The 14,151-nt window shown below is 54.2% G+C and overlaps 1 protein-coding gene across 2 annotated transcripts; it reads right to left on the bottom strand.

Annotated features, from left to right (window-relative positions):
• Window positions 1-858: 858 nt before the first annotated feature.
• Window positions 859-8,354, bottom strand: ARL2 (ARF like GTPase 2). 2 transcript variants are annotated; one of them, XM_081099804.1, is made up of 6 exons: window positions 7,412-7,548; window positions 6,343-6,452; window positions 5,305-5,510; window positions 5,043-5,205; window positions 2,599-2,679; window positions 859-1,328 (listed from the first exon to the last, which is right to left on the bottom strand). In XM_081099804.1, exons 1-6 carry the CDS (start codon window positions 7,503-7,505, stop codon window positions 1,194-1,196), a joined length of 789 nt encoding a protein of 262 aa, XP_080955930.1. In that variant the 5' UTR covers window positions 7,506-7,548; the 3' UTR covers window positions 859-1,193. The 2 variants fall into 2 exon arrangements, with proteins under 2 accessions (XP_080955930.1, XP_080955931.1); XM_081099805.1 differs by lacking the exon at window positions 6,343-6,452 and having other exon boundaries at window positions 5,305-5,415; window positions 7,441-8,354.
• Window positions 8,355-14,151: the final 5,797 nt, after the last annotated feature.

The following is a 14,151-nucleotide window of genomic DNA, read 5'->3' as shown; positions in this document are numbered from 1 at the left end:
CGTCCGTCCTGCTATCCTGGGCGCCCTCGTTCCCATCTTCCTCAGACCAGCCCCTGCTTCAGAGAGCCCCAGGGCAGCGGTTCTCAACCTGTGGGTCGCGACCCCTTTGACGGTCGAACGACCCTTTCACAGGGGGCGCTTAAGATCATCCTGCATATCAGATATTTACATGACGATTCATCACAGTAGCAACTTGACAGTTATGAAGTAGCAACGAAAATAATTTTATGGTTGGGTCACAACATGAGGAACTGTATTTAAAGGGCCAGAGGGTTGAGAACCACTGGCCTAGAGCCTTCAGGAAGGCCCCTTCCATGCTCTGCTCTTGGTCAGCTCCTCCTGCTTGTGTCCTCGGCACTCCCTCTTTCTCAAGAGCCCTTGCTCTTTATTCCTGTCATGTGATTTCCTCTGCTTGAACCTGTGCTGCCTTGAGCCTGCAGGCTGTCCATTGCATGTGGGTTCCTGGCTGCTACAGGAAGTTGGGAGCTGAAATTCAGCCCGTGTTCCATTCAAGAAGCTGTGAGTCCTGATGTAGGGGTGTATGTGTACCCCTTTTCTAATCCATACCTCTGAGGGTAGCAGTCGCTCTGTTAAACTGTCCTTCGTTTTCCTCTATCTAGAAAACTCCTACTCATCCTATACTCCCAGCTTTAATGTCACCTCCTCTGGGAAGCCTGCTGGACTCTTCCAAATGGCACTAATTGCAGCCTGGTCCTATGCTTCTATACTCTGCATATCCCTTAGACACAGCATCAGTTAACCCTCTGACTGAAATGATCTGTCCCTTTGTCTCCCGCTGGACTGTGGGCCCTAGGTGGTCTCTAAAGCTATTGAATTAGCAAATGACTCAGCCAGGGATCAGGACAAGGAACAGTTTATTCTCACAGCTGAGCAAGGACGAGGCCCATAGTCTCGATACCAGCAGAGGCAGCCCCCTCCCAGCCTCAGCCCTTGCCTCTTGGTCTGGCAGCTGCAGGGGGGCTGGGTCATGAGCCAGGGTGACAGCCAGGCAGCGGCCCACCCGCCTTGGGATCTGGGCTGGCCATGGGGCAGCAGTGGGCAGCAGCAGCAGGTTACGGAGGGGCGTGGAGTGTTAGTTGGGCTGGCTGACTCCCATCCTCCCATGGGTGGTGCTTGGTGAGGGTCTGGGGTAGGGGGGGCCCGGACTGCGAGGTGGGGGCACCTGGAGCGGCTCAGTCGGCTGTGAAGATGCGGCTGGAAATGTCATCGAGGAGCCAGTCGATGCCGGGCAGCAGGTTATCCCCCGTGACCGCGCTGCAGCCCTGGATGCACCAGTGGTGGCTTCGGATGGAGTCCAGCTCCAGGGCCTGAAAGGGAGGGAAGGGCTGGTGGGGCCCGGGAAGCTCCCAGCCGGCCTGCAGCTCCTCCCCTCTCCTGGCCCAGGGGAAACGGGTGTTGTCTCCAGGTCCTGTCCTGGGAAGTTCCCCTGCTCCCCAGTGAAGATCCCCCGCACCAGGCTCTCTGCACATTGTCAGGCCAGCGCTACCCCTTAGGAAGAAAATAGCAACATAGGCGTCCAGGCGTCTGTTAGGGTCCAGGCCTTGTGCTGTGGCCCCACAATGTCCTCTCATCCACTCCTCCCAAGGCCACACTAGCCAGCACCTGTGCTGGCCACTGACCGAGGAGGAAACCACAGCTGAGAGCAGGGGTCCTCAAACTACGGCCCGCGGGCCACATGCAAATACAAATATTGTATTTGTTCCCGTTTTGTTTTTTTACTTCAAAATAAGATGTGCAGTGTGCATAGGAATTTGTTCATAGTGTTTTTTAAACTATAGTCCGGCCCTCCAACGGTCTGAGGGACAGTGAACTGGCCCCCTGTTTAAAAAGTTTGAGGACCCCTGGCTGAGAGATTAAGCAACCTGTCTAAGCTCACACAGCCAGTAAGGGGCAGAACCAAGGTTCTAACCCCACTCTCTCTCATTCTGGTGCTGAAGCTCCAGAGTAAAGGTTAAGACTCTGGGGTCAGCTAGGCCTGCGTTTAACCCTGGCTTGTTGGCTGTGTGACCTTGGGCCAGTTACCTGACCTCGCTAAGCCGGCTTCACCATCTGCGGAATGATAACAGCTCCTAGTTCATGAGATGGTTGTGGGACCTGAATGACTGAAGCAGGCAAAGAGCCCCGCACACAGAAAGCACTCACGCCTTGGTGACTGTTACCCTGTGGAATGACCTGTTTGCAGGCTGCCCCCTCCAGCCTGTGAGGCACTACTCTTCCTGATGACGGAATCTCCAGGGCCCCGAAGAGGTCCTGCCACACAGTGGGCTCACAATGCTTTTAACATAAATTAACAGCCCTGGCCAGTTTGGCTCAGTGGATAGAGCGTCGGCCTGAGGATTCAAAGGTCCCGGGTTCGATTCCAGTCCAGGGCACATGCCCACGTTTCGAGCTTGGTCCCCAGTAGGAGGTATGCTAGAGGCAACCGATCAATGATGCCCTCTCATCATTGATATTTCTATCTCTCCCTTCCTCTCTGAAATCAATAAAAAATGTATTTTTAAAAAAAAATAAATAAAATAAATTAAACAAACACATGCCCCTTTCCCTCCATGGGCCTGCGCCAGGGCCTGAACTCACCTCGCGAATGGCATTAGAAGATAGTGCTCCAGGCAGGTCCTGCTTGTTAGCAAAGATGAGGAGGGTGGCTCCAGCCAGGCGCTGGGGAGACAAACAGGGGGACGGGGCTCAGAGAGCAGCCCGACTTCTCATCTAATTGCCCTGAGCATCTGGAGTCGGAGACCAACCTGGAAAACCAGGGCAGTGCAGCGTGGAGGTGGGAGTGGGGTGGGCAGTGCGGACACTGCCGTTGAGGCCGGGCGCGCATGGGGTGATGGAGCCCTGGGATGGGCCAGGGCCCTGGTTCTAGTCCAATAAGCACCCAGTGGGCACCTTTCCCTTCTATGCCTGTTTCCTCTTCCATAAATGGGCAGGGGTGATGGATAACATGATCCAAGAGCCCGTTGTGGTCTCGAATGCTCCACCTGATGAGGTGACGTGTAAAATAAAGGCCCAGGGTCTGCTGGGAAGGGCCTTTCCTGCTTGCACGTCCATGGAGCCCTTCCACTGCCCCACTGCCCTGCCAGGCCGCTCTGCCTCCAAGTCCAGTTATTCCTTCCACGTGCTCAGTCCTGGGAGCTGCTCCACGTGGATGGGTCTGGCTCGGGCTGGGCATCTGATCTCACTGGACTGCTCGACACTCTGGGAGGCAGCTACTGTTATGCCCGGTGACTGCCAGGAGCCGGTCCATCCTTGCTGTTTCAAGGGACCTGGCATATATGGCATACTGTTCTTAATATGTTTGCTCACCTTCTTGGCACTATGTGTTTTAACCAAGGTCACCTCTCTGAGAAAGGTTGTTTCCCCAGGTAGGGATTTTCCCCTGAAGTTAGGGAGGGAATAAAACCCCTTAACTAAGTGCCAGGCGGGTAATTAATCACTTTAACTATGAACAATCATGCTTAAGCTACATAATCTTTACTCCCTGGAATGGAGATAAGAAATGCCCTAACCTTTGGAATAGAGATTGATAGGATTGGAATCAACTGGTATAAATACAGATGTAACAAGACAACAGGACACAGAACCTAGACACAGAACCTACACAGAACCTAGACACAGAACCTAGACACAGAACCTACACAGAACCTAGAGACAGAAGAACTTCGCTGGAGAGAAGATGGCAAAAGATCCTGGACAGAAACTGGCCACAGAACCTAGAGACAGAACCTAGCGAGAGAACCTGGCTGAAGAACCTAGAGACAGAACCTGGCTACAGAACCTGGATAGAACATGGCAAGAGAACCTGACTAGAACCTGGTGACAGACCTGGCTGGAGAACCTAGCGAGGGAACATGGCTACAGAGCCTGGCTGGAGAACTTGGAGAACCTGGCTGGAGAACCTAGCAAGAGAACATGGACACAGAACCTGGCTGGGGAACCTAACCAGAACTTGGCTGGAGATCCAAACCAGAACTTGGCTAGAGATCCTGGCTAGGCTGCTGATCAACTAAACACTGTCTCCGTGTCTTTCGTTCTTGGCCGACTCCGTCCACACCTTTGGGAACCCCTGGACCCCCGCTGGGGCTGGACCCCAGCATCTGGCGCCCGAACAGGGACCCCTAGGTAAGCCCCACTCTCGGGATGGATAGGACTCCACCATAGGAAGAGGGTGGATAGTCTTTGCCGACTCCGTCCACACCTTTGGGGACCCCTGGACCTGCTGGGGTTGGCCCCCAGCAGGTGACCACGTGTCCCCGTGTGCCCAGGACAGCCCCTTTCATGCCTGTTGTCCCCTCATCAACTCCCTCTTTCCCTCTCAAAAGTGTCCCTGTTTCATCTAAATGCAGTGCAGTTAACTAGATCAAATCCTGGAACAGAAAAAGGGCATCAGGGGGAAAACTGGTGAAATCCAAATAAAAGCCTATGTTACTCTTCCAGAGTAACTTCCCAGGGTTAATCTCTCAGTTTTGACATACAGTGATTATGGAAGATATCAACATGGGGAAGAAGGATAGTCTTTCTTCATTATCTTTGCAATTTTTCTGTAAATCTAAAATTTTACTTTTTTTTTTTTTTTTAATTTTACTTTTTAAAGTGTTTTGGCCCAAACAATAAATTATAAGATCACTCTAATGATAATGCCCACCTTAGAGATGAGGAAGTGAAGGTTCAGAGAGGTTAAGGGCCTTGCCTGAGGTCACACAGCGAAGAGGCTAACTCCTGAGCCAGGCTCCACTGCTTCCCAAAGCTTCACACACTGGCCTGCAGTCATCCTCCCTAAAGCTGGGTTGGAGGTGGGGAAACTGAAGCTCAGGGTGCTGAAGCAGTGACATCACAGGCGTGTGAACTCGGGGCTCGGCCCATAGCATGAACTACCTGTGGCCCACGGGGCATGGGCTCAGGGGATCTGCTGAGGGAGGTGTCCACACATCCCTGCACATGCACAAGGCACTGGGGCCTGGATGCAGGTGCAAGCCCGGCTCCCCACCCCTCCTTCCCGCTCAGCCAGGCCCCCTGCCCACCTCCTCCACCAACAGGCTCTGGAGCTCCCGCTGGCAGTCCTGCATGCGCTGGCGGTCGGCGCTGTCCACCACCCAGATGAGGCCGTCCGTGCTCTCAAAGTAGTTCCGCCAGTAGGACCGCAGGGACTTCTGGCCGCCAACATCCCAGATGTTCAGCTTGAATCTAGGCAGGGAGCGGAGCGGGTGCCTGGAGGGTCAGCCTGGCCCCTTCCCACCCTCCCCGCCTTGCTCTGGGCTGGCCTGTCTGCAGGGACCCCCTCACCCTCGGTGCTCCAGGGTCTTGATGTTGAAGCCCAGGGTTGGGGAGATGGTGTCAATGTCTTCTCCATTGAACTTCTTGAGGATAGTTGTTTTGCCGGCGTTGTCCAGGCCGCTGGGGCGCACCCGGTTAAGGAGAAACCCCCTCTCTGCAGGGTGGTGACTTGGTGACAGTGCCCCTCTCTTATGGGACAAGTCATTTCCCACCACCTATCAAAATCCCTTGAGCACATAACCGACCCACGATAAACGTGAAAATATCAAGAAACAAGACTCTTATCTTCTGACCAACGGCTCCTCAATGAGCTCCATAATATTTGCTGAATACCCACTAAGTGCCAGGCCCCCTTCCGGTGCTGGGGCGCCCCTGGAGTCAACGTCCGCCCTTAAGTGGCGCTTAAGTAAGGTCTTGTGTGGAGGCAGCGATAGAGTGTAAACCAATGAGGAAGTTCTGTCAGGTCCTGGTGAGTGTTGACAGACAACGAAGAAAAACACAAGGAATACACGGAAGAGGTGCTGGAGCGCAGGCGCCAGGGAAGGCCTCTCCGAGGGCCTCAAGGTTTTTGCAGGAGAGAACCACCCTCCTCTCCTCCTCACACTGACGGGGCCTGCAGCTGGGACGGGGGCCCAGGCCCTGGACTCAGCAGCCTTTCTGCTCACCTGACCTAGCAAGTGACTCAAGCCAGTGACATGGGGGTGACAGAGCACCTCTGATAATTGGCCACGGATGATCCCCTCACCTCCCCACCCCCCAACTTCATCACCCACATTTCCTTCTCCACTGGATCATTCCCCGCAGCGGACAAACTCTCTGGCACCTCTGCCACCTTAGAAGAAGCAAACATCCTCCTTTCTTTAAAAAAAATTTAAATTTCAGGCCCCAGGCGATGAGCAGCAGGCCAGTGTCCGTGATGCTGCTGCAGCCCCCCAGCTCCAGCAACTCCAGGCCCTTGAGCCACTGGGATCTCTTGATCCCTTTTCCCCGCATCCCTTTATGTCCCCCCCTTAACAGCGACTCTCCTCAAAACCTTTGCGTTCTCACCTCCAACTTCTCTTCTGCTCTTTCTGGAACCCACGAGGCTTTTGCTCCAACTTGGTCCCTGCAACTGCTCTCGCCAAGGTCAGTCCCTGAAGAATCCATCCGGGCTCCTCCTGGGAGGAGTTTGCACTCGCTGTCCCTCTGCTTTAAAGAACGTCCCCAGATGTCTACACGGGTCCACCCTCACCCCCCTGTCTGCACTTTCTCCACGCGGCCTTCCTTCTCCGTCCATACTATACATTTCCTCATTTATGTTATTAACACCCCCTCCCTCCAGCATAACAGACTGGCCATGAAGGTGGGAGTTGTTTATTTTGCTGTTTTACCCCAGCCCCTAGGACAGTGCCTAGCACACAGTTGGTGCTCAATATTTCGTGCATGAGTGAATTCTGTGTCCTCCTCAAGGTTCTTTAAAACAGACATGCTGTGAATATTGTTTTCGAGTTATTTGCGTAGGTAAATGTCTTCTCTCCCAGCTAGCGGAGTTGGGGTGAGGGAAGCCCAGCTCTGGCTCTCAGAGTCGCCCCCCATGGGGCCTGGGGCCGAGCAGGGCGAAGAGCGCAGACGCCTGTTAATGGGACTCGGAAGGTCGATGGGGCCCTCGGGGTCCACTGACATCGACGGGCCGTGGGCAGCAGAGGCTGGACAGCTCGACCCACCCGCGAAAGGACCCTCGCGGAGGCGACACCCGCTGCTCCAGGAGCTGAGGGCGGGGCGACCCCGGGATTCCGATCTTGAGGGCGGGGCCGCGGCCTCACCCCTCGGGCGGGGGTAGAAGGGCCGAGCCGAGGACAGCGGCCCCACGCTGGGCCAGACCGACGGGTGGCGGCGGCCGAGTCACTTCCGGGCCCCCTCCCCCTACACTGGGACACCTGTCCGGCCGCTGCGCCCCAAGACCCCCAGCTTTGGCCCTGGGAACGGAGCCTGCTCGCCCCGAGCCGCTGGTTCGGCCTCCCCCGGCCCCCCCGCCGACTGATTGGTAGGACCCACGTGCGTGACGCACAAGGGGCAGTTGGCACCCCGCGCCCGGTAGGGGGCGCCCCGCACCGCCCGCCCGGCCGGGCCCCGCTACCCTGGCGGCTCCGGCTTCCGGGAGGATACAGCATGAGCAGCCGCAGCTCCCGCTCCTTCTGCTTCATCTTCTTCAGGATGGTCAGGAGGCCCATGGTCCCCGCAGCCCCCTCCCGGCCGCTGTTTCTTCCTAGTCCGGGACTCCTCTCCCTGCTCCTATTGGCTATCACGCCCACCGACAGCACAGCCTATTGGCCGGCCCCTCGCTCAGTCCCGCCCTCGCCCTCACGTGACCGCGAGGTCGCCGAGCCGGGCTGCTCGGGCCCCTCTAGTGGCGATGGGGGCTTCCGCGCTGCCACCTGCTGTAACCCTTCGCACCCCGAGGCCTGGCGTTACGAGGGCACCGCCGTTCCTCCCTCCCCAGGACCCCAGGCTCCGCTGGGGACGGAAACCTGAAGTTCCTGGGTTTGTCTTGGCTGCATGGAGAGTAACCGATAGCCCCGGGATTGCCGGCGAGCTCATCCCGTGGCCAGTGTAAGGCGTGGTCCAGACCTTCCGCATCTTGGGGCTCTGGCGTCATCCTGAACCTGCCAGTGACAGGGCCTCCCCTTTCCCTGGCACCTGGAATCCTGGAGGGTGAGCTTGGGGGGTGTTTCTCCATGGAGCAGTGGTTCTCAACCTTCCTAATGCCGCGACCCTTTAATACAGTTCCTCATGTTGTGATGACCCCCAATTTCATTGTTACAAATTGAACATAATTAAAGCATAGTGATTAATCACAAAACAATATGTAATTATATATGTGTTTTCCGATGGTCTTAGGCGACCCCTGTGAAAGGGTCGTTCAACTCCCAAAGGGGTCGCGACCCACAGGTTGAGAACCGCTGTCATGGAGGATGAACGTGCCCGCTAGGGGGCATCTGGAAATGTGCGATGGCGTCATCCTCTTACAGGTCAGGGGGGAGCGGGTTTGCCTCTGGACTTGAAGCAGGCGGGTTCTTGACCTGCTGCAGGGACAATTTCAGAACATGAGTCCTGGTGATTCTGCGAGCACGTTTATTAATGCCGGGGTCAGGGAAACAGGAAGGGCTTAGAATAGAAGCAGCACAGGAGGGAGGCTAGGCTGGGCCGCTTGGCTCTCTAGAAACGTTATGGAAAAGAAGTTAACCGCGCCCGCCATCCTCCCCCCCGCCCCCCCCCCCCCAAAAAAAAAGAAAAGAAAAGAAGTGAGCCAAGGCGGGGCTGTTGTCAGCTCCCTGGAGAGTCAGGAAAGGGGGCCTCGGGGACAGGTTTGGGGGGTTATCAGGGAAGAGCTGCTGCTGCCCATTGCTCCCCTAGTTGCAAGTCTCATAGGTCCCGCCCTTAGAGTTTAGGAGGTGCTTGTCTGTGGGGGAACAAGAGGGAAGGGAAAGGCTCAAGTTGCCTTCAGGAGGGAGAGATGTGCTGGGTCCTTAGTGGCGAGGGTTTTAAAGCTGGGAACTTAGGGGCGGTCTTAGGGGAGGATCTCAAGTGAATATTCACCAGGTCTTCCGGGTTATCCTTTCAGGTCCCGGTCTCCACTGATTGGTGGTGGCCAGGGCAGGGGGCCATTATTCATCACAGCTGATCCTGGTGTCACTTGCCTGCTGTTGCTGCTTTTCTGGGCCTGGATGTTATCTCTAGGGAGGAAAGGTCAGGGGTCTGAACTGCATGGCCAGCCATATGCCAGGGGAGGAAAGGCCACCCTGGGGCGAGGTCTGGCACCAGTTTTGCGTGTGGCTGGACACCTGGCTTTTCCTGGCTGTAAATTGCTCAGCCAGTTTGTTCATCTACTTGTGTCTCCCCATTCCACTTGCCAGGGGATTTTCTTGGCTTCTTACTATCCTGCCTCAATCGGGTTGTCCCAATTACCAGATAGGTCCCTGTTGTTTAGAAAGCAGGGGACAGACCTGCACAAATAATTATTTCACTCAAGATGCCCCTCATTTCTCTATTAAGAAGCACAATTCTTCGATTTATTGATGAGAAAGTTGAGGCTCACATGGTGCTTGGCATAGTGACTGGCAAATAGTAGATGCTCCATACATGTTTGTTGTTGAAAGAATAACTGTTGAAATGTTTGGTTCTTTACCTTAATGATCAAGTACAGAGAAAAGGGAAGATACTGCGACCAGGACTAGGCAAATTGTAAACTCAGAAAGGTGTGTCTTACTGTCTTATTTTGAGCCCTTTCCCCAGGACACTGCTGGGCAAATGCTAATGGGCAGCACAGAGAAGGCTCTGTCTCATGCTTGGGAAAGAAGTCAGGCATCGGCCCTGGGCAGTTGCTCAGTGGTTAGAGCATTGGCCCACGGATCGAAGGGTCTGAGGTTCGATCCCCCATGTAGGAGGCCACCAATAGATGTGTCTCTCTCTCTCGCTGTTATTTCTCTTCCCCCTCCGCTCCCTTCCACTGTGTCTGAAAATCAATGGAAAAATTATCCTCCGGTGAGGAGTAAAAAGAGAAGTCAGGCACCAGCGGAAGGTAATGGCGGACTTCTCTGTAATTGTTATAAAGCACTCCGAGTTTTCTACTTCATCCTCCTGGCAGGATGAGAGGTTTATTTCCTTTTTGTAGATGTGATGGTGGAGCACAGAGAGCTTAAGGTGTTTAGACAGCAATTTAAACTCAGGTCTGGCTGACAGTAATGTGCAGTGTTTTTCCAGGTCCCTAAGAAATCTAAATATAACCCTGGCTGGGTAGCTCATTTGGTTAGAGCATCCTCCTGATATGCCAAGGTCTTAGGTTCGATCCCCAGTCAGAGCACATACGAGAAGCAACCAATAAATGCATAAAAGTGGAACCACAAATGGATGTGTTATTTTCTCTCTCTCTAAAATAAATAAATTAAAATCTAAGTGCCTTCAGTGGGGATCAGTTACCTAAGCTGGGGTACGTGTGTGTGGTAGGTTCCATGAACGCTTTGAGGAGTGTGAGTTGGGGCTACAAAGTGCCTGGAAGATGTCCATGCCATATTAAGTGAAAAAAGGGAACTTCGATCCCATTTGAATGTTAAAAATAACAATAACCCACTAAACAATGCTTTTCAAACGATGGGCAGCCCATTAATGAGATTGTGAAATTACGTTAGTGTCACAAATAAGTCGAGAGCCATATGAAATCGCCTGGATTTGACCGTGTTGACTGAAAAGACATCTGTTTCAGATGCCTCAGCCTCCCGGCGCTAGCAAAGATTAAGCAGAGGGGACAGAGCGGAAAGCGCTTCTGCCTTCGCCCAGGAAGTGAGGGCGCGCCGTGTTTGTTTCAGATATTTATATGGATGTGTGTACTTCTCCCTAAGAGTCAGATCACAGAAATTTAAAACCATTGCAGTTCAACTCTGGAGTAGGTTTAAGGGAAACTTCGAACGATCACCGCAGGCACTTCCGGATTGCTTGACTTTGCTGCGGCCACCAGCACTGCAGTCCTGGTTTAAATGTCAGGCTTGGAACCCTGTCCTGTCCAAGCTGTTGTTCTGGCTTCCCAGGGGCCACGTAACAGGATTACAGCGAACATCAATGGCAAAACCTGGAAGCTCTGAGAAATAGTAGGAGGCCAGGAAGTGACGGTGTTTCACTTTGGAATAATCATTGCCTGTTGCTGGAAGTCCAGGCGGGGTGCAGGGGCTCTTAGAGACGAGGCCAGGAAGTGACGGTGTTTCACTTTGGAATAATCATTGCCTGTTGCTGGAAGTCCAGGCGGGGTGCAGGGGCTCTTAGAGACAAGGCCAGGAGCCTGGCGACAGGCAGTATTCTCATTAGCCTGGTAGGAAGGAGGGGAGGGTGCTCTTAGGGAAGTAGTCTGTAGGGAATACCTTTGGAAGAAGACTGGGAAAGAAGATCTGTAGAGCCGCAGTTATATAGAACTGCGAATATATTCACGAGACAGAATCAGGAAATGAAAATACCTGAATTCTGACAGCTGTGCAGTCTGCTTTTGAAGGGGGTTTCTAAGTGGGTTGTAACGTGAGGGTAGAGCTCTAGCTGCCTTTCAGAGAGGTGCGCTTACCCGGATGTTTGGGGAGGACCACTTGGCACTGTAGCTTTACGTTTAAGAGAGAGAGCCTTTTTGGTCCAGCCATGCACGTCATGTATCACCTTTCAATCGTAAAATAAAAGTAAAACTTCTTTTCCTGGACCACCACCAACACCAATACCAACAAAGAGCCAGGCAGGGACCCTGTTTGACTTATAATTGCTGGTCATGAAGCATTAGCAAGAGGTATACCTAAGCACTTAATTTATTTATTTGTGTATATAAACGTTCATGTTTAAGCTTGCCCTGGATGAAATTTCTATTCAATTCTTTAAGACTATCATGTACATATATGAGGTTTAAAGTTACAGGTTTGAAAAGAGAAATCCTATGTATTTTCTCTGGTGGAAAACCATAGTCTGTGATGCAGGGTTTCTTTTTTTGGACCACGTGCTCCTGACGGAAGCACACCCAAGTGTGGGTTTTGTCCTACTTCTTCGTAAACAGAGACCTGGATGTCTGAGTGGATGTCTGAATGGCCTGATCACTGAAATGGCGGCTGCCGATGGACCAGCCCTGCCCTGGCCTGCTCTAGCAGTCCCACCCCGTGAGGATGCAAGGGTGGCCTGTCCCCACGCAGTGTGCACGTTGAGCAGGCCACGCTGAATGCCTCAGATGGCACGTCAGAGTGTCCAGGCATCTTCCCGTCCAGGTGTCAGCCAGCTGCCTGACGGGGGAGGCGGAGGAGGTGTCCTCTCCAACTCCAGATGACATAATGAGCTGTTACTCACACCCTGCCGTCCACTCCAGGGCTCATGACCTCCTTAGGCCTTTCCAGAAGTGAGGAATGGGGGAGGACTGAGAATCTGGGCTCTTCCAACAGCTGAGTCCTGTTCACCTCCCCTGTGCCTGGGGCATCCTCCAGAGCAAGGCTGTGCCGGGCTGTCTCCACAGGGCCTGGCAGGGCGCGGAAGGGGCAGTTTACTGAGCCTTCCCAGCAACCTGAGAGCCAGGTACCCTGCTATCTCCACGTGACAGGTGAGCCAGGAGCTCCGCCCCCCCCCAGGTGGCCACAGCAGCCTCTCAACCAGTCCCCCGTCCCCCTTCCCCGCGCATTCCCACTGCCCCTGAGACATACCTCCGTGTCACCTCCCCCTCTTCAGTGCTTTGCTCAAATGTCGAATGTCTCAGAAAATATTTTTCAGATATCTCAATGAGGCCCCGCCTGACCACTGTTTAAGTTGGAAACTGCTTAACCCCCACCCACATTCCCCAAATCATTTATTTCGCTTTATATTTCCCCACAAGACTTACGGCCTGCTACCAGCCTAGACCATCCCCTTAATGCAGTGGGTCTCAACCTTCTGGCCCTTTAAATACAGTTCCTCATGTTGTGACCCAACCATAAAATTATTTTCGTTGCTGCTTCATAACTGTCATGTTGCTACTGTTATGAATCGTCATGTAAATATCTGATATGCAGGATGATCTTAGGCGACCCCTGTGAAAGGGTCGTTCGACCGCCAAAGGGGTCGCGACCCACAGGTTGAGAACCGCTGCCTTAATGCATTACATTAATTCTCCCCAGTCCTTCCGTCCCCACCAGAAAGGAAGCCCCACAGGGCAGGGATTTGGCTCTTTCTGTTTGTCTTATTGAAAAGTAGTCACTGTGTCAGCTTGAGATGTACAGGATGGTGGTGTGGTTTACGTGTATTGTGAACTGATTACCATAAGCTTCACTAACGTCCGTCTTCTCATACAGATGCAATGAAAAGAGAAGGGCCCGACCGACGTGGCTCAGTGGCTGAGCGTCGACCTATGAGCCAGGAGGTCCCGGTTTGATTCCTGGTCAGGGCACAGGCTCGGGTTGTGGGCTCCATCCCCAGTGTGGGGTGGGCAGGAGGCAGCCAGTCAGTGATTCTCTCTCGAATGGCACAGCCCCTCGGGCCCGGAGGTGTCAGTCTCCCAAGAGGCCTCGGGCTGGCCCCAGCCTCCAGCCACAGCCAGAGGGGCCCTGAAAGGTCAGTGGACACTTCCCTTCATTTTACATTTAGGGAAACTGAGCCCCAGAGAGTGCAGGAAGCTGCCCGAGGCCTCAGGCCCGTTAGCACGTGAGCTGCTGGCGAACCCAGTTCTGGGACCCCTTTCTTCTGGGTGGGGCCCCCTCCCGGCTTCAGGACTCACCCATGGGAAGCCCCATCTTCGCTGCTGCTTCACTGTGGCTCAGCAACCCTTCCCATGCTGACCCCCAGCAGGTTTCGGCTTTGGATACGAGCGTCCCTGCCCTTTGAGGCCCTGTGTCCCCGTTATTTCCACTCCAGGGCCAGGAGACGCTAGCTGGATTGGTGAGGCGTATCCAGTCTGCCAGGCTCTGCCACCTGCTTGTACTTGGCTAAGTCCCCTCCTCTTGCTGAGTCTCAGACAATCCAGGATGCTCTGCTCTTGGCACCTTTGGCGTGGTCCTTTGACTGGGTGGGCCGAGGCGAGCGCTCTTGTCTGTGGCGTGGAGTCCTCGGCCATGCTGGGTTGGGCTCCATCCCCATCTGGCCTTCCAGGCCCTTGCTCGTGACCCTGCCCGACCACTGCCCCACACCAGCCTCTTAGAGCTCTTGTGGGAAGAGAAGGGGGAGAGCTGAGGGGTGGAAAGGCTCCCTCAAAGGCCAGGAGACAGTTCTTTCTCTCCAGTGTCAGGATCTCGGCAGGGTGCCCAGTGGACAGTGGGAATGTGACATCACAAGGAGGCCCCGCCAGGGACACGGGACAAGAGGGTCTCACTGGAGGGTCCCCAATCCCTCCATCAGTTGTTA

The sequence above is a fragment of the Myotis nattereri genome (genome assembly GCF_964212035.1).
Source record: "Myotis nattereri genome assembly, chromosome: 9".
Classification (NCBI taxonomy): Eukaryota; Metazoa; Chordata; class Mammalia; order Chiroptera; family Vespertilionidae; genus Myotis; species Myotis nattereri.
The sequence above is the reverse complement of the archived record's forward strand: the minus strand, read 5'-3'. Positions and strand labels throughout refer to the sequence as shown.